At 33.9% G+C, this 27,405-nt stretch overlaps 2 protein-coding genes across 2 annotated transcripts in view; one reads left to right on the top strand and one right to left on the bottom strand.

Moving 5' to 3' along the window:
- Window positions 1–8,659: 8,659 nt before the first annotated feature.
- On the bottom strand, window positions 8,660–11,284 carry LOC129218248 (phosphatidylinositol 4-phosphate 5-kinase type-1 alpha-like). Its single transcript, XM_054852475.1, has 2 exons — window positions 11,182–11,284; window positions 8,660–11,016 (listed from the first exon to the last, which is right to left on the bottom strand). The coding sequence occupies exons 1-2, from the start codon at window positions 11,282–11,284 to the stop codon at window positions 9,167–9,169; spliced, it is 1,953 nt and encodes a 650-aa protein (XP_054708450.1). The 3' UTR covers window positions 8,660–9,166.
- Window positions 11,285–11,867: 583 nt separating this feature from the next.
- Window positions 11,868–27,405, top strand: part of LOC129224408 (transcriptional coactivator YAP1-like) — a 62,453-nt gene continuing 46,915 nt past the window's right edge. Inside the window, exon 1 of the mRNA XM_054858859.1 lies at window positions 11,868–12,539. Within this exon, the coding sequence (XP_054714834.1) occupies window positions 11,992–12,539 (548 nt within the window). The 5' untranslated portion in view covers window positions 11,868–11,991. The remainder of the gene's footprint in view (window positions 12,540–27,405) is intronic.

Raw genomic sequence — 27,405 nt, 5'->3', positions numbered from 1 at the left:
TTAAGACAATATAAATAGATTTTTTAATTTTTTGCATAAAAGTAATTATAAATAATTAATATTCCTAACAAACCACATTTGTACAAAATAGTCAGTTTTTAGCTCATAACCATTTACAGCAATGTGGATAAAATAATGTTCTGAAGATAAAATTTCGCATTTTTCAAGAAATTAACTCAGCATTATCCGAAAAAAGAAAGGCATTTTTGTTATTTTCAATAGTTTGCAATGCAATAAACATCCAATTTAATTTTTAGAAACTTAGGCACTTAAAGGGTTTTGTGTACTTTCATCTTGAGAATCCCAAACATGCAACACCACCAAAAAGTTCGTATATAAGTTTTTGAATTAGTAGCATGAAAATAATTTAAAAATCTTCTTTTTTTCTAGATTTAATATTTGCATCTTGCTATAGTGGGGTATGAAATGAGTCAATCAAAACTTTATCTACAGATTTGGTGCCCCCAAATGTTGGTGCCCTGGGTCTGTGCCCCATGTGTCCATGCCTTAATCTGGCCACAGCCATCTTAACACAGGGCCAGTATGCTCATTAAACATGGCCTTCTGTGAAAGCAAATTGTTTACATCTCATAATAGCTGTACTGTGAATAAAAATTTAGAATTTTTTAAATTCATTGAGAAAGCAGTTGGTTTTTACATGAAATACTCTGATACATCTCTTAATTAAAAATTTATACAATTTGTGTTTCAATATTGATACAAATAGTTCTTAAATAGTAAACTAAATTAAAATTCAATCATATGACACATTAAATATTATATTCGCAATAAATACAGATGAGAAAGAGAAATTAAAATTTGAATGTGTAAAAAGAAAATATACTTGAAATTTAAATCACAATGTAAAAGAAAGTGCAAAATAAATTTTTTCTTACTGTAAATTGTAAAATGAGTTAAGATTAACAGGAAGTGCATATAGGCAGAGAGAAGCAGAGGGATGCAAGTGGACATTTTCAAGTTTTGAGTAAAATTCGTTTAAAGATTAGCTCCTAGGTTGGCTTTGATTGAAATTTTTTTCTAAATTTTATGCTGTATAGCAGCAACTACCAGGGCTACTAATACCATCTCTTGCTCCAAGACAGAGGAGAGGTTCACCTACCATGTGCACTGGTTATCTCCAAATTTTTAATTTCGCCACTTACATTCCTTTGCTTCTCACTGCCTCAAATTTTTTATTCATAATCTAATTAATATTTTGCATTTTTCATACAAATGATTTACAGTAGTATTGATTTCCTTTGATAAAAATGTGAACAAATGAAACAATATAAATTGGAATAAAAAGCCAATGTTTAGACATATTTCTAACTGTTAAACAAAAGAAACGACACACATTTTTGAGAAAAAAATCACTACAATGCCCAATAATAACTACAAAACATCTGAACAAAAAATAAACCAATTAATTGGCATAAAAGGACAATACTGATGCATATATTTCAGAGTAAAAAATGTAATTTGATTTATCATCAATTATGTATTTACAGAGAGTTTTTTTCTTTTTATCTGCTTTTTCATTACTAATCTTCTCATTCTTTTTTTTTTTTTTTTGGAAGTTTTTCAACAGTATTTTATAATTGTTTGCATTATATTCCTCAAAATCAAGAAAAATGTTGCGAGAGCTAAGCTTGTAAAAGTCATTCTCCACATTTCTAATGCATGTCTCGATAATATTTGTTAATTAATTTTTATTTGATATGAATTCCTCCAAAAAAATTTCCCCACATTTTGAAATACATTTATACCTATAGAAGTTGGTTTAAAAGTTAAAAACAATTGTTTTTTTTTTAAAGAGCCACGATTTAGTATATCTATTAAACTGCACTCTTCAGAGAATTCATGTTAAAAAGCTCCTTGAAATAATAGTTACAAAAAAAAAATCATTATCCAAAGTGAGGGCAAAAAAGCTTCGTCATCAAAATCGAAAGAAATAAAAATGAATTACATGAAAAAACCAGACACAAAAATGTGTACCTTACAATAATAGAGTACAATACCTGTACTGCACTGAATTCCAATTCACTGTCTTAAAATTTCAAAAAGTTATCAGCGATATAATGACCTGAATTCGAATAGATCTTGGGTAGGCAACGACTGGTTAAGGGTCATTCGCAAGTTTGCAGCATTTGCTTGCAATCGTTCAGTCAGATTCATGATAAAAAAAGATTATTTGCAAATGATCCCTCACGATATAGTCTGTCCAAGAGCTATTGAAATTCCGCTTATTAGAAAGCTGATAACTTTTTGAATTTTTAAGATATTGAGCTAAAATTTTGTTATGAGTTGGAAAACCTATTTGGGGTTTAGATCATGAAAGTTATAAATTGCTATCTTTCGCACATGCACAGAGAAAAATTAATTGCTTTAAATGTTCGTATTTCATCAAATTTTTAACATTTTTATTTCAAATTTTGGCATTATACTTCTCTTGTGTGCTGTCAAGTTTTCTGCAAGATTGGTAAGCTTTAACAGGGTTCGTACTCAATTTCAGAATTAAAATGAAGGAGTTTTAGAGGAGTTTTGAAGGAGTAAAATGAGATTTTGAAGGAGTACTAACGGGCTGTCCTTAAACAATGTCACACTTTTTTTCAACGTATTTGACACCTTCACCCTTTTCCACAAAGTGTCACATGTCATTTTTTATAAACATATTATATATAACGGTGTGATGTCCCTTTTTGCCACCCTTTCTCTTCCCCTTGTCACAATTTCACGAACATGGCCTCCCCTCAAGGCAGGACATCACTTGTGGATGACTCTTTTTACAATATCATAACTACGATTTACTAAACAATTATTTTTTTTCAACACAATCACTTAACATAATACACCTACTCAAGTATTTTTAAATAGTTAAAAAATAATTAGACAAACCGACTTTTGCGGCTGAGAGTATGGTGGAGGAAAAAACAATTATCATAAAACTTGAAAAAATAGTCAAGCACCATTTAAGCATGTTTTACTTCACCTATGAAATGTCTTAGTCATCTAATAATGTTTCACCTTCAACTTTTGTGACTTCTATGATCAATTTGTAAATCACATCTTTATGAAAAAAAAATAAATATACGATTACTGCATTGAAATTGCCTTTATGCCTTCGCCCTTGTGGCGAAGTTGAGTTATCGACCGAAGTGTTTTAAGTTACTGTCATAAAGGAAGATAATGCAGCCTTGAACTAAAAAAGAAGGAGTTTTGAAGGAGTTAAAACCAAAATGAAGGAGTTTGAAGGGCCTTTCAAAAAAATTTCCTAAATGAAGGAGTATTGGAGGAGTTTTGAAGGAGAGTACGAACCCTGTTTAATGGAAAGCTTTACCTGTTATGAGCCAAAAAGCTTCAAATAAAATTTGTAGTTCTAAAAGAAATGCTTATATCTTCATGGATACCAGTGACATTTTCCCAAAATTAGGTAAAATAATTGTGCATTGTAAGGTTTTTAATTTCTGAAATTTACAGCTTATTCTCAGCCATTTACAATGAACGATGTTAAAAAAACATTTTTGTTTTCCTCACTTTGTTGCTGGTCGCCTGAATGCATGGGTGGTATTACTTTAATGGAAAATAACATTTAGAACATACCTTTTATATGAAAAAAGTTACAATGCAATTGTTCTTTTATTTCTCGAGAAATCCTTTAAAATGAATTTTTGAAAGTGTCCCAATAGCTATATAGTGTAGATAGCTTTGATCTGGCCCTGAATCCGGAGAAAAAAGAAAAAAAAAAAAAATTGCAGCTATTCTATTCTGCTTTGGCTTGGGAAACTTATGTTCTTAAGCATCTTGTCTACTTCCATCTTTTGAATGACCAAATATGACAACTATGATTTGACCCATAGTTGAAATGCTGAAGTATTGCCTTTACGATCAAATAATGATCTTGACCCCTCAGTGTTTATCCTCCCTCTTGCAAAGCAATAAACTGGCAGTATCAAATTAGCAATAACCCTGTTGAGTTTGTATTCCTGTTCACCCCAGGATTTTTTTCTCAGTCACCATAGTAGGAAGAAAAGCACCTGAGGAAGTCTTTTCGAGTCGCCACTTCTTAAAACTAGGTCGCCACATGGCGAGTGGCGACTGTGAATATTGACTTTTAGTACAAGTAGAGAACCAATTATCCGGGAAGTTCGGGAACCTCGCTATCCCGGTTATTTGAATTTCCCGGTTTTCTGGATCGCTAAAAAGCTCTAATAGCCGATTCTTTGTAAATCTTTAATAAATAGTTATGCATATTAAAATAAGAAGAAAACAGTTCAGAAATGCTTTTAAATATCGAAATATTAAAAAACTAATAGTGAAAGAATAATTTAAACACCAAAAAACTTAAGTTATTAATAATACCTGAGACCATCACATTCTGTTTGGAAAAGAAAAAAAATTCCACCACTTTTCAATCTTTTAAAAAGAAAGAAATTGAAGGGAAGGGTAAAAAATAAGTTTTTAAACCCAAACGTGCGATTTTTCTACTATAGTGTAAAACAGAATTCGTTTTCATAGTTGCGTTTTTTTTTTTTTTAAAGGTTTTGTGTTTGCGTTTATGTTAGTTATTGATAACTTATGCTTTTGCATTTCGTTAATATCAACAGAAATTTGATTCATGAGTTCTTGCAGCCTTATTATTCTTGCGTTTAATGGATTTCTAGATTTCACAATCAACTATCTGGAAAATTTGCGAATTTGGTTTTCGGCGTTTCCCGCACTTTCGCGACGTCACTTACGCTAAACACCTTAAATTATAGGCCATTCAATAAAATACTGCATTAGATTAGAATTATTTAGAAATTAATGCGACAATATTCATTTCTTTAGCTTTCAGTTAGCATAAAAGACAAAAATTTCAGAGTTACTAATGGTACTTTTTATCAAGAAAATATTGCGGAAATTTTGCTCAGCATAAAGGATAACCACTTGAAGTTGGTGTTTGCAAACATTTTCCCGAGATATACTTGGGTAATATGGTGTTTATTAAGAAATTATTCATATTCTTTTTTGTATTAAAAAAAATGCTTAATTTTTCGAAAATTGCCAAAAATGCTTATTTTTAAAAAATGGCGGGAAAAATCGGAAAAAAGTTGCCGGTTTTCTGTTTTTCCGGTTTTTTGGTTCCCGGATAAAAGGTTATTTACTGTATGACTTATATCCACCCCCTAGCTATTCATCACAGGCAAATATTTAACAAAGATGAATCATTTAGACTGTTTCTAGTTTTTTCCTACTTTTTAAAGTATTGACAACTTATTGAACAGTACTATATTAACAGTTAGTCATATAATAAAACTGAATGATATAACTGCAATCAATGTTACAAAAATACCTAAAGAATTGTCCTATAGGTAGGGCATTGTCATCAAACTTTTTGCGCATTGCATTTATTTCAAATCTTTCAATTTGCTTCTTCCCATTTATTAGGCAGGACTTCATAAGTTTTAAATGGAAGAAACACAGTCCGGATGTCCAGTCTCACTAGATGGTTCTTCTGAAAAAAAGAGTTAAAGCTCATACAAATGAAAATCTTATAATTTAATTTTATTCAATAAGTATAAAATACTGAAAAAACAAAACAAAAATCTATCAAAACTATAACCAGTTGAATATATTATCATTATAATTTTGACCAGTTGAATTTTCAAAAATTTTAAATTTCAATTGCAAAATTTTTTTTCTCTTACAACTGCCAACTACAAAATTTTATAGACACAATTCCATCAAAAAATGGCCAGCTAATATATAAATGATATTTTAGGACTAGGAAACACGTTAGGGCCAATCCTAATGATTTGTACGAGGAAGACAAGAATATGAATTCATTAAGTTCAAAATTTTCTACAAAACATTTTAATATTGATCCTTTTCACATATTTAATTTTTTGAAGTACAAAGGCTTTAGTATCAAGGTAAATGCTTTAAGGTCATAAATACCTACCATAAAGTGTTTACTGCATAAAAACATTTGGGCTCATTGAAGAGTATCTCTTGCAAATTATTACTTCAGACAGCAAATAAGTCAGGGGTTATGTGTGAACTCAAGTGAAATTTCTTGAAGACAATGTGATATTTTTAGAAACTACGAGAAAGCTGGACACCCCCTTGTAGAAACTCTTCAAATATGCATACAAAAACCATCAAATCATTGAAGAAAACCATTTTTTTTTAAATAACTTTTTCATTTTAGAATGTTGTCAGGCTAAAGTTTTCGGAAAAGGCAATCCAAAATTTGATCACAAACACCCCTGAAGTAAGTTTTTTCCCTTGTGCTGTACCTAAAAGAAGAAGAATATCCACTCTTTCTGCACAGATTTTATACCATTACATTCTAGATAAATCCAAAATAATAATAGCTCAACAAAGTAAGTAATTTCTAGCAAGAAGCAATATAAATAATTATTCTGTAAGAAATATTTCAAATATACAAATACAAATACAAAATGACGACTAGCAACAGGCTCTGGGCCCAGCTAGACTGGTCCTAGTCAATTTACAATCCCCAGTGAAGATCAATGGCCCTCTTAAAACTATCTACTCCCTTACTCATTACCACCTCTTCCGGTAAGCTGTTCCAAGGTTCCACTACCCTGCTAAAATAATAATTTTTCCTAGCATCCATGTTAGCCTGAGATTTAAATAGCTTAAAACAATGACCCCTTGTCCTGTTTTCAGTGCTAAACTTCAGTCCCGTAACATCTTTCATTTTAATAAATTTAAACAACTGAATCATGTCCCCTCGGTCTCTTCTTTGCTCAAGACTGTACATATCCATGCAGAGTTGCCTCCTTCTGCGGAAAACAGGGTTGTTCTCTTTTGTCTACTATGAAAAAAACTGCCCCAGAAAAAATATCATTTTGTCTATTTCCTCAGTTAATTGAAAGTTCTTAGTTAAAAATTTAAACTTTTATTTAAGTTTAAGAATCATAAATGAATTTTAAATAAATTCTTCCCCTTTTACTATCAAAATATCATACATAAATATATATATAAACAGTAGATTGTAAAACATTTTAAAGTGAAAAGGAAAAAAATAAGATTAGTTGAAGTAAGTGTGTATATAAAACAAATGAATATGAATATTAATAGGTTATGATACATGTAATAGCATTTATAAAAACAATCACATCAACAGTAAATTTTAATATGTTTATCTATTATAAGTCAAGTTTAAAGTAGAGACGTACCGAATAGCACTTTATCCGAGTACCAATTACGTTTTAAGAAGAACCACCAACACACATGTGATGAATTTTGTACTCATTGGAATTGTAGTATGAACCTCTATGTCCATATAATAGTTTTCAAAACAAAATTCTAGCTGAAATTTAATTACACATAATTTAAAAGATTTTGTTTGTGTCAAAAATTTTACAAAAAGTTACTTTTAAAATTAAAAATAAACAAGTACATAAAAGGTATGATAAAATTAAAACAAATTATATAAATCTGTTATAGTTCTAGTCCACCAAACATAAAGAATTTTTAAAAGCTCATAAAATAACATTAAAAGCACAAATGTGCAGAAACACCACAAACACCCGTTTCTGCATTACAAGGAATGTTATTTTCAGTGCATAAAGTGTGAGCTAATGAATGTAACACCCGATAAAAAAATCCGACTTTTGTCGAATGTCTTTAAATCCACAAGTTCATATTTTGCACATTGAAAAAGGCATTCCTTGTAAGGCCAAAACAAGTGTCTGCAGTGTTCCTGCACATTTGTGCTTTTAACGTTGATTTATTTGTTTTTAATTTTTAAGCAAAGGTATTTTTATATTTCTTTTAAATACTTTTGTTTGTAGCAAAAATCCATTTAATAATATAAAAATTTCATATTTTCTATACTTACTTTTTTTGCCACATTTTTAATAAATAAGTTTTATTAACTTTGGAGACATTAAAATAAATTCTCTATTGACTCTACTGAAGCATAACAAACTTCATCTTCATTATTCTCAAAATTTAAATTTGAATTTCAAATGATTGCAGTATATTATATGCTTGCACTTTTTTATTGATTATAAAATCTGTCTTGAACAATATTCAATTTTTTACAACCACTTGGTATTGGCCAAGTGATCAAAATTTGGCCGAGTACTGAGTAATTACTGAATATTCAGTACATCTCTAATTCAAAATTTTTCTTTACAAGAATTTATGTTTGTAACAATATTACTTGAACTTCCTTTTTCCATCTTACAGTATAGTTATACCATGGATTGCTCCCAGTGTATTTAACGATATTGGTCTTTCTGTCATTAAGGAGGGTGTTATCATTCTTTAATGTAATTTTCTAGATTAAAAGAAAGTTTTGAGCAAGCATCTATACTGATCGATTCTCCTGAGGTGGGGAAAGTTTACCTTGACTTGATGATAGTCGCTGTCGACGGCATCAGAATGAACCTTGTAGAAGAGTATATTAAATAAATCCATAGACATTGCAGTAAGATCAAGGAGAGGACCTGTCAAGCAATGTCTCCACTCGCTTTAATCATCGGTGTTGCAGGAGACCTGTGTGCTGAAATCCCCCACGACAAATAAAGGGGGTGTCAGATACGGTTTAAATGCATTAACCCAGCTACTGTTCAAAAATTCCATAAGGGGACTCCATTGATTTCAGTCTGAGTCTTGGGAAGATTAAAGTTGATGTGTTTGGATGGAATATTTTTAATCCTAGCAATTAAGAGCCCACCACCCAGGCAGTTATCTGTCTTTTCTGAAAATTATTTTGCTGTGTGAATGAAAAGTCATGTGATTTTTAAAAATTTCTTGAACAGCGACAATGTCAAAACAAAAATATATATTGAAAATGAAAACCTTTTTTGAATGTATTCTAAATGTAAACTTATTTCAACTTACACAAAATAGCAATACTCCTTCAAATCAATAAAATATAAGTAAAATGTTTATGAATTTGCATGAACTCCTTATATGATGAACTTTTCTCTTTTATTTTCACTGGTCAATGTTCTTTATAAGCTTTTTAATTCTTCATAAATTACATTAAACTTTTAAATCAGTTCACTACCTTGTAATATCTGTGTTTCACACAGAGGTGGAAGGGAGTCTGCTGATTGATGCTTTTAACTACAGCTGGAGGACAGACTTCATCCCCACTTGGACTTCGTGAAAAATGGTGTTTATTCAGCATGTGTCCTCAATGCTATGAGGAGCCCAAGTATGTAGAAGTTGAGCAAAGGCCTGTAATACTTGTGCAGCTTGTTTCTGATGCAAATCCATAATCATGACTTGATTCTGTCCGAATATTCCCATGAGAGAAACTTTTGATTTCTAAAGATGAAGTTTTTGCACATATTTTTGATGGTACAGGATCTGTATTTGCACATGTTTTTTCACTTTCCTTAGTTGAAGGATATATTTTTTTTTCACATTTTAAATCACAAGAAATATTCGTGCTATACTCCTTAGAATATTTAGACGAGCAAGGGGCTGAGTCTGGATTCAAAGGCAAATCATCACTCCTTTGGCCACACTCATATTCTGCTGGAATTTTTGGAAGATGAGTCTTTGGAATATCAGATTCATTTAGAGCTAAAGATCTCTGTTTGCTAGAATTACCTTTCCTTTTTGATGAAGAATGTCTCAAAGATTGAGGTGACTTTCTAAAAACAATTGTTGTAATAAATTTCTGAAATCTTTCTGCATAAAAAACTGGACGGTGAACAGAAACTGTATCTCCATCATGCAGCATTGATTTCCAAGCGTGTTCCAGCCTCTTTGCAAGACGAAAGCTCTGAAGAATATCTATTATACCCATGAATAGTAACAGACGTTCACCTTTAGCATTTTTAGCAGGAATACCACCAGGTGGGACATCATCATCACCTCCTTCCTCTAATGATTTTGCTTGAATTGATTCCATTGCTGTAGAAAATGCTGCTAATCTTTGTCTATTGATCGATTTGCTCCGAGTTAAACCAGTATCATCTGGAGCACATGCCGTCTGTGTAGGTGAGCTAGACTCCCTAGATTCATCAGAGATTTTTGCAAGGCCTTCTTCTTCTTCCTTTCTTTTGGTCTTCATTTTTTCTTTTTTAGCTAAATCCAAATTATGTATACCAACAAGTAAACTATAATCCATTATTTTGAAGTTTTCAAGAACTCTGCAATCTCTTTGAGTTGTGTTTGTTAAAGCTTTGTAAGTATCAGGCTCCAAATAAATTCCATCTATATGACGTTCTAAAAAATCAAGATCCTTGAATGTAGGAGAAGATTTCTTCATCTCGTTTTTGCTGGCTTTTCTTTTATATGTAGAGCCTTTAAGATCATACTTTTCATGCAAACGTATACCAGATGGCAATAAATTATTCATTACAACAAGACGAACATTTTTTCCACCACATTGATAACAATAGAGCCCAAAGAATTTTGGAAGTAAGGTTCTTGGGTTTTGATTCAAATTCAAGTAGTAGCCTGGTAACAGTTTTCGAAGAAATTCTGCCTCTTTATGACATAGGGTTTTTAAGATGAACTCATCATCATCGGTTACATAGAATATACTCCCACTGGCTCCTGGATTTGAAAGTTCTCGCAGTGGAGCATTGCATAGCGAATACAGAAAGTCATCTGGTTGAATTCCAAACAAGTCTCGGAAATGCCTAAATGCTACTGGGGCATAAGACTCGAACCTGAAGTCACTGTAATGATGAGCTGGAGTAAAACTGCTGCCATCTCTTGGAAATGCAGTAGATTCAACAATCCTAAAATCTAACATTAAGAGATCTCGAGCTGGTTTTGAAGCCAATCCGCCAACAGCATGTGAAATACCTAAAGATATACTTCCTATTATTTGCGATGAGTGTATCCTTTTAAAGGTTATTAAACCTTCTTCATCAATCCTACGATGTCCTATTTTCTTCTCTTTCTTTCTACTCTCTAATGTAGTTGCGCCAGGTGTAACAGGAGGAGCACTTAAAGGTGTTTTTGATGCAATTATTGATTGAAATTTTTGAGCAGTAGAAACATCTAATGGCTTGACTTTATTTACTGATTCTGCATCAGAAATTGTTTTGTTTTTTTCTTGAATAGACGAAGGTTTAACCTCAATTTTTGTCTCAGAAGAAGATGGCTGAATGACCTTCTCTTCACTTGCCATACTTACCCAGCTTTTAGATCCTGTTTTTGAGTTTTCAACTGAATTTTCAGCACTTTCATTACCTTTGCTATCGATAGTAATAGTAACATCATCTAACGATGTTATTTGGTCCGTTATAGTGTCACAAGACTTTTCGAACAGCAGAAATTTATCTCCGCTGTCCATGATTAAAAAAAACTTTTAATACAGTTAAATGCTCACTTTACGCATTGAAATTAATGTGGGAATTAGAATGATCAATTGAAAAACACTCTGATTTCTATTGCATGGAGTCCAGGAGAACAAGGCAGAGTCACTTCGGGGAGAACAACAAAACAGAAACACGTGACACCACTGACAGAAGGGGGACGGAGTGACGAAGGGGGAGAGAATTACACTATTGCTGCCACATAGATTAGAAAAAAAAAGGATATTGAATTTGATACATTTTCCTCGTTTTCATCATTTTCTGTTTGCTTTAATTGCAAAACGGTATAAATTATTGTTCGTTTCTTCGAATATTTATGAAACAGTCGCATTTTTTAAGTTCTAATAACATTTTCAGATATTGTACAAATTTTAAAGAAAGTCAGAACCTTTAATAACACAAAATATGTCCCGAAATGGATTTTCGTCAAAAAATATCCTTATTTACACTACTTTTTCCTCATGAATCCGCTATCTGCGTCAGTATTATTTTTATCTTATATGTTTTCTTTCGGTTTGGCAACTTCAAAAGTTTGTAGTTTGCATAGTAGGCTGAGTGAATGTTGTAGCTTTAGAAACTTTTTATTGTATTTTTCGTATTCTTTCGCTTGGTGGAAGGTTTTTAGGAATCACTATAGACTTTGTGCAAACACTTTTGGGAACAATTTAAGGAACATTAATTTGCCATGTCCCAGCAACGGGATGTCATCGAACAAAAACAGGGACCTAATCAAATCGTCCGGATTCGAAGTGACAGCGAGACCAATCTGGACGACCTCTTCAAAGCCGTGATGCAACCAAAAAGCAATCCGGTTCATAACAGTTTGCCTATGCGGATGCGAAACTTGCCACCTTCGTTTTTTAAACAACCAGAGCGGGGATCAAAATCGGCGTCCCACAGCCGGGAATCGAGCGCTGACAATACATTTTCGAGTCCACCACCTCAGCCCGTGACTTCTCAAAGCAGCAATCTGAGCAGCAATCAGAACAGTAATAGTAGCAGCAGCAACGCCGGTTGCTCTCCGCCACCGCCTGCCCCGCAGCAACATCCCAGTGGGCTGCCCATCAACCACCCCCGTGCTCATTCGTCCCCTGCGTCCCTTCAGCAAACCTACAGCAATGCAGGTCAGCATCAACATTTGCGGCAACAGAGTTATGATATTACAGATACCATTCCCCTCCCTCCTGGGTGGGAGATGGCTAAGACCGCCTCAGGCCAGAGATATTTTCTCAAGTAAGTAATTTTCTGAAACTTCGTACTCATCATTCAATCAAATAATCATCATAATTCACTTTCAATATTTGATGTAAGTCAGTATTGTAGGGGACTTGCACTAATTTAAATTATGTTATTCAAACTTCTGCATGATTCAGGTTTGTTTCTCTGGAATTTTGTATTGACAAGCTACAGATTCATTTCTAAGTTTTTCTGGGGAGGGGAAAGGGGCAATTGTTCCCTTGCACTGGGGGTTGCAAATTCAAGCTATTTCTGTGTGTGTATCGCAGAGCCTGATTACTGAATAGACCAATTTGACCCTGGCTTAGGTCTCCCAAATGGCTAAAATTGTTTCAACCAACGGCTAAAAGTATAAAGTTTGAATACAGGGGGCCCCCAAAAAAGTATTTGGCCTAGGGCCCCTCAATATCTTAATCGGGCCCTGTGTGGTTTTTTTCTTTTCTTGATACTCATTATGAAAACTTAAAGGGAAGTAGGAAGGGCGACAGCTATAATTTTTTGCCTCAGTTTGGTTTGTGAAAATGTAAGATCTAGCACTGCAAAGAGTCATGAAAAATCGAAAAGCAACAAAAACCACTCAAATATGTAAATACATTAATATAGCACATATGTTGTCAATACTTTGTTGATATATTTTACTCATTTTTTCTATTCAATTTGAAGGGATGTGAGAAATGCAAGAATCTTTTCTATCTTCTAATGCCTGGTGTTGTGTGTAATTATTAGAAGGAAAGTGGCAAATTTCAAACTAGGACATTTTTTGTCTCAAACAGTCAAAAAACAGGTATTTTGACCCGTGGTAGAAACGGGTGCCCCCCCCCCCAAGAACAAGGGTGCACCCCTTCAATATGGTGGAGGCCCCTCCCCCAAAAGCAAGAGAAAAATACCCCTCAAAACACCCTTTAAAAATTTCAATGCCGCAGTCTGCACCATGACCACCCTAGGTGCCAGTGTTGCCAGATTGGGAGAAATTTCCCCATTTTGGGGAAATCTGGTGCTGTCTAGGGAAATTTTGGGGAAATGGGTTTAGAGGGGAATTCTTTGGGGAAAACCTAGGGGGAGGGGAAAAAACCTCGGGAATTTTTTTTTTCGTATTTAAAGTCGTGTCTTGACATCTGGTAGTTACATTGTTTGTATCAAACAGCGTTGGTTTAGCTTTGCTCAACTTTATGGAATTCGCATTTCGCATTATGTAGAATATTATGCTACGGAATTCGCATTAATATTTCTGCGTAAGTAACTAGTTGATACGTGAAACAGGCAAAAATAAGTGTGGTGAAGAATGTTCTTGGATAAATATTTACCAAAATCATAGTTTCATAGTTTAAATGTACAACAGAAGCAGAGTATTAAATGCGAGTTGAAAAAAAAAATTGGCTATTTCTTATCTGTCGGTCATGCGTTTGTATTTATGACTAGAGGCACCTGCACGGCTTTGCCCGTAATAGAAAATTAAAAGGTCTTTTGGTTCCCCTGTATATTTACAAATATCGCTCTCGAATATCTCGCCAATTGGCTAGCCCATGTTATGGTTCCACATTATGATAACTTGGTAATTTAGTCGTCTATCTTATGATAATTTTGCTCAGGAAAATGTTCTTAAAATTGGAATAGATAAAGATCAAAATCGATTTTTCGAAAAATCGCTTAAAGGTGCACACCCCATGCTACAAACTAATTCTTTGCCAATTTTCATGAAAATCGGCCGAACGGTCTAAGTGCTGTGCGCGTCACAGAGATCCTGACAGAGAGAGAGAGAGAGAGATCCGGACAGAAATTTTCAGCAAAAATGGGAAGAAAAAAAAAGTTGGGGAATTTTATAAGAAAATTTGGCTATTTGGGGAAATTTTTTTTTTCAAGAGACAAAAATATCAGAGGAAGTCGATTCATTTTATGAAAATATTAGTAGAAAAATAATTTTTGAATTTGGGGAATTTTGACAGAAAACATCGCTATTTGGGGAAAAGTTGGAAGGGAATTGGGGAAATCTGGATTTGACCATCTGGCAACACTGGTGAGCACCCCCTGTTAGAAATAAGGAACTGTGCTTATTTTGAGACAAAACATTTGATATTGTTGCCCTTATTTTCAAACCTAGGTGTCAATTAAAGCTTACAACTTTGGATCATATTGCATTTTTTTTGCCTCCCTACTCATTACGACCATAACGCAGCATTAAAGTGTATAAATAAAGAGTAAATGATTCTTCAATTTTGACATTTTAAAGTGCGGATGTGCGCAGAGTAGGAAATAAGGGACATCATAGTTTGTGATCCAAAGCGTATGAAACACGATTCAATAGCTTAAATTTCATCAAAAATTTTGCAATCCAGAAAAAAAAAAGAAAATTGAAGAATGACAAAACTAGATGTTGATGCAATGTACTGAATGATTTTAGATGACTATTATTATTAATAAACAGGGTGCACAGGATTTTAAATTTTTTAATTGATGGAATACTGAATCGTAAAAACAATTATATCTTTGATAACCTCTAAAAAATAGCTGGGAACAGGGAAAGGGATGTAGTGGATGTAACCGTGTATAAAACCAAAACCGGTTTGGGTAAAATCGGTTTTTGCCATCAGGCTTGGATAATACACTACACTATATGACCAAAAATTATTGGGACACTTTTCAAAAATGCAAATTTTTATGGATTTCTCGAGAAATAAAAGATCAATTGCTCTGTAATTTTATTCACCTGAAAAGTATACTCCAGCCGTCATTTCCCAATAAAAATTAAGTCTACTATTCATTTAAGGGATAAACAACAAATTGAGGGGGAAAAAAAGGTTTTTGATAATTTTTCATTGTAAATAGCTGGGAATAAGCTATAAATTTCAGAAATAAGTTAAAAACTTATCTAGAATTTATTTTTATATTTTCGTGAAAGTATCTCTGATACTCAAGGAGATATATGAAATGAAATGACTGAAAGGGGGGCTCTACCGAACCAAGCACTGCGACCAGAGGTCTATTGTACTAGTCCCCAAACAGAAGTCTTAAAACAGACCAGTAGCTGAAGCAGAACTCAGCAACCACCTTAATAGGAATATCATGAATCTCGCATGGTTCAAGCAAATGATAACCAAGGTGTTCAAACCTATAGGCAGAAAACACTTCACAATCATACAGGGTGTGAGTAATAGTTTCCTCCTTAAAGAGGTAACCTCTGTAAATTGAATCATTACTGACACCCATTATACAGGGCTCCCAAATGGTCCGCTTTTCCCGCCAAAGTCCGTTTTTTATGATAAAGTCCGCTTTAGACCGCTTTTTAACATTTTGGTCCGTTTAGTCCACTTTTACATTGTTTTTACTTAAATATCATATTTTAAAAGTTTATTTCGTTAAAAGTTTCTGTACACCCAAACACGCCGCCGCAGCTCGTTTTAAACAAGGTTCGTACGCCCATGAAAAACCTTGAAAAGTTCTTGGGGAAAAAAAAAGAGGTTTTTTTTTTCAAGTGCTTGAATACCTTGAAAAAAGTATGAAAAGTTTCTTTATTGCTTGAATTCTTTTAAAAAATATTGGATTGTGCTTGTAATTTTTAAAAAAATTTTCCATTAGCGCAATTTTCTGAACATCTATATTCAATATGATTTATAGCGAAAAATTGCTTTCATGTTTGAGGTTTCATTCCTTTTGCATCTTGTTAATATTTTGATGCTTTTTACATTCTGAAGTGATTTTGACAGGTAGTACCTTAGCTTAGCTTATTTTTCATTTAATTTCAATAAGTAACGAAGAAAATAGTTTGGAAACCATGGCAACATTGAACTTACTCGGACTTCGCGGAAAAATGCTTCTCGCGTTTGAAATTTCAATCCTTTTGCATCTTGTAAATATTTTGATGTTTTCCACAATTGGAAGTTATTTTGACATATGCTACCTTAGTTTAGCTTATTTTTCATTTCATTTCAATAATCAACGAAGGAAATATTTTGGAAACCATCACAACATTGATTGTTTCGATGAGCAAACGGTAGCTCGCCAGTTAAAATAATGACGTCATCTCCAATGCTTTAGCATAAGCTGACGTCACTAGCTGTCACGTGATCAATCACTCGGACTTTGTGGAAAATTGTTTCTCGCGTTTGAAATTTCAATCCTTTGGCATATTGTAAATATTTTGATGTTTTCCACAATTGGAAGTTATTTTGACATATGCTACATTAGTTTAGTTTATTTTTCGTTTAATTTCAATAAGTAAAGAAGGAAATATTTTGGAAACCATCACAACATTGAGCTTATTCGAACTTTGCGGAAAATTGCTTCTCGCGTTTGAAATTTCAATCCATTTGCATCTTGTAAACATTTTGATGGTTTTGAAAATTTGAAGTTATTTTGACATATGCTACTTTAGATTAGCTTATTTTTCATTTAATTTCAATAATTAACGAAGGAGTTATCTTGGAAACCATGACAACATTGAACTTACTCGGACTTTGCGGAAAATTGCTTTTAGTGTTTGAAATTTCAATCTTTTTGAATCATGTAAATATTAAAATATTTTGCCCAATCAAATGTTATTTTCCCATAACTCGATTTAATTTTTATTTAAATAACTAAAAAATGAATAATTTTTGTGCTGTTTAATTTAAGTTTATTAAGTTTTGCAAACTTAATTTTGGTTATTATTAGTTTATTTTCGGTTATTACTGTTTTTCTTTTTGAGGGGGGGGGGGGGTTAAATTTAAGCAATTGAGCACATAACATTTTAGAGTAGCGTTCGTATTTGAAACAAAGTTGAATTATATAATTTTATGAAGTTCAATAAGTTTAAAGCACCTATGGCCCTCTGTAATCATGAAGTATTTTTTGTTAATGTAAGCTTTATGATTCTTGAAAATATGCTTTGAATATGAAAATTGCCAAACAGCCTCATGTGATCTACTTCTCTTTGTGATTGAGCGTTTCAGACATTTTTAAGAAAACTTTCAATACAGTAGATCTGTTTGGTGTGTGATAGATTCATATCAGTTGAGAAGCGATATAACGCTATGAAGAAGATTACAAGACAGAAAAACACAAAAATAGTTTTAAACTAAAGAAAGATGAAGCACAGCTTCATCTACCCTGCAGTGAGACTACCAGCATCCCTGGTTCAATACTAAATGCATCATTATGCCTATTTAGTTCTAAGGAGGCTGCCTTAAGTGCTGAGCTATTTATATGTTAGCATTAAATGAAATTTGCATGCAATATTTATAGTGCGAATTTAGGATAGTACATTGAAAAATATTTTTTTTCTCTTGAAAAGTGCTTAAATTTTTTTCTCCCTAAAGGATATAAACCCTGTGATACGAGATTAAATTTAAAATCCAAATATAAAATAATTTTATTATAAACTCAGTTGTAGCTTTGTTGAAAATCAAAACAATATTTTTTAGGTTTCAGTGTGAGTCATGGGGAAGTGCAAATTTCTCAGCAAATAGTTAGATGAAACTGATGAAAATGGGAATAAAATTAGAGACTGGGGAAAACAACAGGAGAATAACGTTTTTTTGTTTGGTGTATGATAACGCTATTAGCAGGCATTACATGACAGAAAAACATAAAAATAATTTTAAACTAAATAAAGATGAAGCGCAGCTTCATCTATCCTTCAGTGAGACTACCAGCATCCCTGGTTCAAGTCAAAATTTATCATTATGCCTATTTAGTTCTAAAGAGGCTGAACTAAGTGCCCCCCCCCCCCCCCATCCAAATGTTTGTGTAAATAATATTATTTGATGAATAAAAAGATCAGTTGTGCAGTAGGTGATAAAGGAATTGTATCATTAAAAATCAGTATTATGGTTAATTAACGAATTATCTTCACAGATTTAGCAGCAGGCAGCTAATTTGCCTTTTGGTGCCTCCTCGGGTTTAAATGAATGGTCTTCCAAAGGTCCTCTTTTTAATCCCAACTGGTCCTCTTTAGTCTTCTTTTTGATTGAAAATGGTCCTCTTTTACCCTTTTCTAAAGCTAAAATGTGTTGGGAGCCCTGATTATAGCAAGGTGCCGCTTTAAGGTGTAAAGTTCAGTAAGAAGACCAAAAGCCTTCCTAATACTATTTTTGTGAAGAAACCTATTGCATTTCTGACATGTGATCCTCAAAGAGAATCAGGTCTGTCCTCCTAAGAAAGACAAGTTGAATATGTTCACTTTCATTGCGAGATAATCTCTCCGACAGGAAGGTTTCTCTCAGAACAGCCATCTTAAACATACGCAGGGTCGGACTGACCAGGTTGGCTAGTCGGGGATCCCCGTCTGGGCCAACCGCCGAGTGGGCCACTTCAAGCAATTTTTTTATTAAACTTAATACATTTAAATTCACACCTAACATTTTTTAAAGTCATAATAAAAAACAACAACTTACGATTTGTTTACTCTATGTAAAAAAGTGTTAGCAAGCAATTTTTTTTCCTCCACCCTAAGCAGGGACTAAAGTAAATAGCCAAAGTTCACACGTGCGAATGACTTTCTTTCTTATCAACTTTCTCTCTATTTTTAAGAACTCTTGGGGCCATCCACATTGAGGAAATATGAGGGATCCAGAGAAGTTGGGGTCCGACGCGGCCTGAAAAAGAGCCCGGGACGAAAAAAAAAGCATTAAAAACTTATATTTGTATGTCTATTAACGAAAATTGAACTGGCCTGTACCATTAGACGAAGCGCCCCCCCCCCCCATGCTTTGGGGTATTGATACAGCACGAGCAGATGCGTGCACAGGGCAGGGGGGGAGGAGAAGGGACACCCTTTGGCTGGGTTCCGAGCGTGAAGGAGGTCAGATATTTTTTTAATGAGGGATGAAATATATGTAGAGACGTAGGGGTAAAAAAGAAAGTGCGGGGCCCGTGAAAGTTATTTGTGACGAACCCCAAAATTTCTGTGCATGCCCTTGTGGTATTTACTGGTTGTGACCAGGGATGTGCACAGAAATTTTGGGGCCGTCACTATTTTTTAAAAATTTAAATATTTTTTTAATACTTAAACTCTTTTGAAATAATTAATTGTGTGAAATAAAATTTAATTTATTTTTAATAGAGTACAAGCTACAAAATAGTTAGTAAATCACGAAAGATATTAATCTTATGTTTATGTTCATGATTGTCGGCAGGTTGGTAACCCCTGACTTTCAAAAATAAAATTTAATCAATCATATAGCGAAAAGAAAATACATCACGAAAATTATTAATCTCACATTTATGTCCGTCACTTTTTCGCACTGCTGTCCGCCTCCTTTGCAGCACCAGTAAGGGGCTGCAAGGGAGGTATTCCCCCACCCCGTTGCTTTTCAAAATAAATAAATAAATTTGAAAAAGCAATAATAATCTAATATTTTTAATAGTAATATTATTTTTAGTCTTTTAATAACTTACTATTTAGAATGTGTAAAAGTAATTTTATTTTAAGCAAGACTAAATTACAAAAATGCAAAAATATTATGATCAAAGAAATGTGTAAAAATTATAAACTTTAACAAAGATTTAACAAAGAATACAGCTCAGTATTTGCTTTCAAATAAATTAAAAAAAAAAAAAATTAATTAATCAAAAAACTAGAAGTAAAAAAATATTCTTAGCGATTTACATGCGAAGTACAAATGCATATGCGAAGTCCTGCGAAGTCCTGCATATGAATCTGCCGGAATCAGAATTTTTTTTTCAGACAAAGAAAAAAAAATATATTGAACTCTTTATTTTCTTCAAATTATTGATAACTTCTCCTATTTTCTTGAAAACTACATGAGCTGTAATTTAAAACAAGTAATAGTTTCTTTGTAACAATGGGGAGACATTTTTTGAATTAAAAAACAAAACAAAACAATCTTGTAACGATATATGCTCTAGAGATGAGGTCGGGCTCATTTTTGAGAGCCCGAGCCCGAGTAATATTGTCTCGAACCAAAATCCGAGCCTGCCCCCGAGCCCGAAGGAAACTTTCTTGCATCAAAAACTGAGCCTTCTGCAGTCTGACATGATTTCTCTGTTAATGATAAATGTTAAGTCAAATGTTCTTCATTAACAGAAGTTTCTAAATTTTCTTAAAATGCTCCACTTCAAATGCATTACTGTATGACATATTGCAATAGTAATCGCAAAAAAAAAAAAAAAAAAAAAAAAAAAAAACCCTATAAATAAGCGTTAATTAATTTTTTTGGGAAGGGGGGGGGATAAATTTGACATTGATTGAACTGATTTAAATGTTCCTTTCATTTTCTCACTGTAGAAAAATGTTTATTTGCTTTGAGTTTGTTTGGAGATTGGCGATTGAATATCTGCTTGAGCCCGAACCCGAAACCTATTTTCGGTTCTAGAGCCCGAGCCCGCTTCGGGCCCGGGCTGAGCCCATCTCATCTCTAATATGCACACACGTTCATACAACACAACACACAACAGTAGCGAAAATAATTTTTAAGGGGGGAGGAGCATAATCAGAAAAAAATCTCATCAATTTTGTTAATTTGCTTTGCTCATCAAATCTTTAAATTTTGAAACTTGTAGTTTTAAAAGCGCAATTTTAGATGATCTTTACTAATGTTAGGGGAAAGAATGGTGCATGGGGTAGACTCCGCGGAAATTTGTTGAAATCGAAGCTTTAAAACGAGGTTATAGGCCATATTTGTTGACGTAAAGGTAAGGGATGAAGCTCTAGAACTCTCCCCGGTCTTTTTTTTCTTTTTTCTTGTCTTGAAAAGAAAATAGAAGTTAATTTTTCCTTCCCCTCCAATTTTTTGAAATTGCAGTTCCAAAAATGCAATTTTAGACAAACTTTGAAGATTTTTACGGGAAGGGGATTTGGAGGTTTCCCCTGAATTTTATTTTCAAAAATGAAGTCCTAAAAACTTAAGCACACTATTCTAGGATATTATAAGGAGGAATTCAGAGACTATTTCACTTAATGTTTTCATAAGTGGCTGCTTAAAAAACCTATTTTTCAATGATATTAAAGGAAGGCGGTTCGGGGTCCCTTGCCCGAATATTTTCCGAAAATGAAGTCTTAAAAACTTCACTGTAGGACCATATTTGGTAACATTAGGGACAGTAATCTTTCAAAATTGAAGCTCCAAAAATGCAATTTTAAGCGATTTTTGAACACAGTTTAAGCGATGTTGTAAGGTATTCGGAAAAATAATGATTTCTTCTATAAAATAGTCATTATAGTGCTCTAGTAACTTGACGACAAAGAGTAAAGAAAGAAGCAAACGGTTTAATCTTGTGCAAATGAAGGTTTCTTCCTTTACTGTATGTTGTTTATTGTACATAAACTGAATCAGGTAAGAACATTCAAGCTATGTAAAATAAACAGCATACAGGCAGGGTAACGGTTTCGGCGAATCCTGCTGTAAATATTGATGTAAATGTGTTAGTGTTGAAGGGGGGAGGGGGACCACACAGATAACCCGCGACAGCATATAATCTGCACCTCATTATTTTTACACTTTTTTAACTAGTCAACCGCGGAGCAATTTCAAGCATGTACACACACAAAAAAAGTTATAAATTGTCTAAAAAAAGTGAGGGGGCCCGGGCCCCCTCTGGCCCCTCCCACGAGCCGCCACTGCCAAAATGCTTTTTAATAACTCTATACTGAATTAACTTTCTTTAATAAACTAGCTAAAGAAATTTCCGTAAGTTACCACCCTATAGCCAAGGCTAAGGCAGAATTACATGAAATACACCGCCAGCTCAGTCATTCCAGCCGAGGAGTGTATTTCATGTAGCTAAAGGTACTTATTTTGCATACTTTAGGTAAAAATACAGTGATTTTTTAGCTGTCCCATTTTGATCCTACTTAATGTCTCATAGTGACCCATAACTGGGCCACAATAAGACACTTTTCATCGCATTTATAAAGCATAACTTTTTTCTATCATGAAATGGGATAAATTTGGTGCATCTATACTAATATTATAAATAGAGAGGGCGGATTTTTGTGTGTTTATTTGTACGAGGTAATCTCCGGAACCAATTCACCTATTTGAAAAATTCCTTCACTATATAAAAGGTGCTTTCTTACTGAGTGACAGGCTATAATTTGAAAAAATCCGATGAATAGTTCTTTTTTTAAATTTCAAGCTCAAATTTCACATAAATTCTTGAATATGAGAACAAAAAATTACTTGCACACATTAATATTATACATCGTTGAAAAGGGTAGAATTTTCCACGTTCTAAACAATTTGTTTCAATGCTCTAACTTAATTATGGTGGGAGTAATTTGAGTTTTTAGCTCAAACTTTTTTAGGCTTAGCTGAAATTTAGGCACTACTTTCTTCATTAAATCCATCAATAAAAAGTGAAGGAATTGTCCCACAGTTTTCTTTTTGACACCATTGGAAAAAACAACATTTTTTACTCCAGATCTCTCTCGACCTTTGGTCGAAAAACTTAGCTTCTATCTTCAAAGGAAAAGTTACAAGTGTTCAAAAAATGTCAGTTTGATTCAGGTTGTCAACTATTTTATTTTAGCGTTTCCACGGTTACGCTTTTTGAATCCATTGTTTCTTTCCTTATTTTGCATTCTTAACCTTACTTTATATTTTCTGTTTCCATTGTTACGCTTTTAAAATCCATCTTTCGCATTTTAATTTCTTAAAAGTATTTTAATATCTGTCGTTACTGTTTGGAAGGGTAATTTTGCATGGTTTTTTTATTTTATTTAAGCTTGATTGTTGAATATATGTCACTTGACACAATTTTTATTCTCAAGGTAGACCGGGCAAAGCCAGGCAACACACTCTTAATAAAAAAAGACATTTGAAAGCTACTGTTAATGTTATTTTATACTTTTTTGTTTGTTTGACGAGAAATTTATTATTGCTAAAGAAAAAACATCCGCTTTACCCGCAAAAGGTCTGGGTTCTGGTAGCATGGTCGCTTGGCGCGTTAAGCGCTGAGCAGCTCAGTCTAGGATTATTGTTTCAAAGCAACCGTAAATGTAATTCTAGTGCAGTCAATGAGGGTTCAAAACAGGGGTGCAGGGCCGATCCTAGCAGGTGATGCCACAGGCCGCATCATATAGTTCTTTTAATCAAGCAAGAATCCTCAAGAATTTCTCACAAGATAATTTATAATAAGTCAAATAAATATGCTGAATTTTAAATGTTCAATTATCAAAGTGCTGATTTCCCGACAGCATAGCATAGTTTAAGATAAATAGATTGTTAGGGAACATTGCGTTGGTTCATTGTCCATTAATATCTACTCTTTACACACATGCTTCATTTAGTTGCAAAATTTGTGACAGAACCGGTAATCAAGCATGGATACAGGGGAGGGGAATAAGGGAAATGGCCCCCTCCTGAAGCATGAAAGGGTGCCTTCTAAAAGGAGCACTCAGGGCACAGGGAGGCCACTAGTGTTTACCCCCCAAGCTTATGAAGACATATTTTATATATTATATTTAAAAGAAGCTATGCTGATTAGATACTGTCGCAAGCATTTAAAACAGCCAATTCTGTTTTCAACAATCGCGGATGCGTGGAGAGACAGTGGAAAATTGCAATTCTCCTGAGAGTCAAACATATATGAATAACGAACTAAAATTTTCTAATTTTCCCCCTTTACAGCATTTTTTTCGAATTAAAATCACGAATGAACTGCCCGGTTTCAGATCAGGGCTCTTGCCTCGGGTAGTAAATTTAAACGTAGCTCCAAAAGGATGTCATGACCTCCTTGACGAGACTAAAGAAGGCTTAAAATTGCGTTTTCAGGACTTTAATTTCGGAAAATTTTGCTGTTTGAACCACCGATTTTATGGACTCAATTAAATCTCTGATTCACCCCTTCCACCTTAACTTAATTAAACATAACCTGAAAATGTTTGCTTTAAAATCCAAAAAAACTCTGGAGGAGAACTGCCTGGCTTATGTAACTTTTCACGCCGCTAGGGCATATACCCCTCAATCGTCAAAGTGAGATGGACAAAAGTCTATGGTCATGTTTTTCAGATATTAATATCGAAAATTATCCGAAAGATCCGCTGAAACTTCCCAGTTTTGTTAACGTCACCAAAGATAGCATAAAATTGCGCTTTTAGAAATATCCACTTGGGAGCTCCAAAACCCTTCCTTCTCAAAAATAGCCTAAAACGGATTTTAGTTCCGAAAAATATTTCGGTTCGGAATATTTTCACGTTTTCCCTATCGTTTTCAAATATAGCCAAAAATGGATTTTTGAAACAATAGTGGCGAGAAATTACCTGAGGAAAGCCGCCAGATCCCCTACCGTCACCAAAGACAGCCTAAATTTGCGTTTTAAACTTCAATTTTAAAAACTTTCGATAGAAGATGATTGAATCTCCCTCCCCATTACTTTTCCCTTGAAGTCTCGAAAAATTTCCTAAAATTGCAATATTGACGTCAATTTCGAAAATTTCTCCATGCACCTTGAATATGCCTAACTCTTTTCTCTCTTTGCAACTAAACACAACCAAAGTTTACTAAAACTATTTTTTGTACGCCAATTTCGATAATCTTCTGGGAGCAATCCCCCCTCCTCCATCCTTTCTCTGATGTCATCGAAGACAGACTATAAAATGCGTTTTTACGACTAGTAAATTTTGGTATCTATTACTTTCTTCAAAGATATAAATTGTATCTAAGGAGTTTCTTACTATAAAACTTTTCTTCCTTTTTATGAGTTCATCATTCTTGTTTTTTTTTTTTTTCTTCTTTTTCTTTTTTAAATTAGAACTTGATATAGAAATTTGAAGAAATATTTATATAGACGTCAAAGATTAGTCAAAATATGCAAATTACTCTTGAGGGGCGGCACATTAGTACTTTGCACACGGGCGGCCGACACCCTAGGATCGGCCCTGCAGGGGTGTGGCATGCATGGAATATGCAATAGTTTTTGACTTCAGAATATTGTTAGGGGTGGTTAGTAAGTAAACATACCAAAAGTCCCCGCCCCTAGGGGGTGAGCTAAAGGTGGGAGGGAGGGAGGAGGGAAGAAAATTTTGAGTTTTTCGAGAAAATGTCTGAAATGGTGGAAAATATGGGTTTAAAACAAAAATTCAAGCAAAATAAACTTCCTACAAAACTGTTTCTGCACATATTTGTCAAACTTCCGACAATTTTCCAGGTATATGTTATGAAAAATTGATGAATTTCGGAAAAATTCTCTCTTTTTGTCAAACATTTGCTCCTAGTGCCATCAAGGATCAGTATTCATGGAAATTGTCACTGACAAAGTTGTAGAGCTTTACATTTCCTTCAATTTGATATGCTATTATGCTATATTTTACTCAACCAGTCAAAAGTTATAGAATTTCAAACACGCACCTTCATGGCAAAAACTGGAACACTTGCCATTCAAATTTCAAATTGACTCGAAAGGATCGCGCAGTTCCTCTTTCCTCAATGAATTCGACAATCCTGATGGATAATAAAGAAGTATTTGAACATTACTACAACATAAAATGATGTTTAAGAGGGGGGGGGGGGCTCGTGAAATTGTGACAAGGGGGGAGGAAAGAGTAAGAAGTGTGACATCAAGCATTTTTTAATATGAAATGTTTATGAAAAGTAGCCCCTTACTAAGAAATTGGACAAAGGTTTGCAGAACTACGTATATGCAGTATATGAATTAGCTCTACACTAGGGTGGAGTGAAAAAATTAAAATTGGATAAAAGCTAAGTAATAGTGCGGAAAAGTTGTGATTTGTACAGATATTTAGCCATGCAAAAGCATTTTTAAAACAAAAAATATCTTGAGGTGGTTAATCTTAATGGTAAACTACATTGGTGCATACACTTCCATAACATATTCTGCTAATGTGTATAAATTCTGCGGCGGACTGTCAGTTGTCATGTACAGCCGTAAAATTCTATTTGCCATTGTTAACCACCGTGAGTGTACTAATGTTCCAGGTTCTCGTTTAGACAAATTTTCAGAGCACTGACCGCTAGCTACAGCTTTACAAACATCAAATAAGTACTGTTGATCAGTGCTCAACTCATTTCTGTTTATATTCGGAAGATTAACCTGAATCGGTTGAAACGTTACAACTGGCAACTGTTCACATTCATCCAATGCTTTACCAATGATTCCACAGAATGTGCGTGAACCTTCTGTTTTACCATCTAAGTGTTTCAAAAAATGTCATAAGGGAAGTTCGTTAGAATGAAGTTGGCATACTAACCATTGCAACGGTTTCTTGAAATGAACTTCGAGAAGCCGTATTACACCTCCCTTTCTTCCAGTATTTATGTTGGTTCCATCACATCAAGCAGCTACACAATTATCAACTAAAATGTTATTGCTTGTCATATAGTCAGTTATACTTTCTGGTGATGTTTATCGCTGTGCCACTGGCTGGAGTCACATGGCTAAAGTACTTAGATCTTGGTTCTTGAAGCAAAGTAACATGCTCTTCAACTACTGTTTTATGGTATTTTTTGCCATCTAAGCTTGCAAGTTGTAACGTTTTATCCTTTCTGCAATCGAAATACAAAGCATGAAGACTTCTTGAAGTCTCTTGTACCAGTACCGTTCTCCTTTTCTTCTGTTTCTTTCGAATGATTTTGCTGCGATCAATTACGCATGAAGAATCTTGTTCTGTAATCAAACCCACATCTTGAAGCACAGCACTTGCTATTGATGCCGCAGCTCTATCTGAAACACCGTATCGGTCACATTCCCTTGCCAATGTTGTTGAGAGTTGGGTGGTAGCTTGGTGGAACATGGTGTCTCCTTCACTTTTGCTCTAAAATTTGAAATAGAAGCCTGGAAAATTTCGTCATTTATGTCCATTTCTGATGAAATTGATTCTAAAATCATAGGTGTTTCAGTTTGTTTTGCAACTTTAGAAAGGCGAGCATTGTCTTTTGATTTTCTCTTTGCCTTCCTTCGAAGTCTTTTT

Source organism: Uloborus diversus, chromosome 1 (genome assembly GCF_026930045.1).
Source record: "Uloborus diversus isolate 005 chromosome 1, Udiv.v.3.1, whole genome shotgun sequence".
NCBI classification, from domain to species: Eukaryota; Metazoa; Arthropoda; class Arachnida; order Araneae; family Uloboridae; genus Uloborus; species Uloborus diversus.
This window is presented reverse-complemented; position numbering and strand designations above follow the sequence as displayed.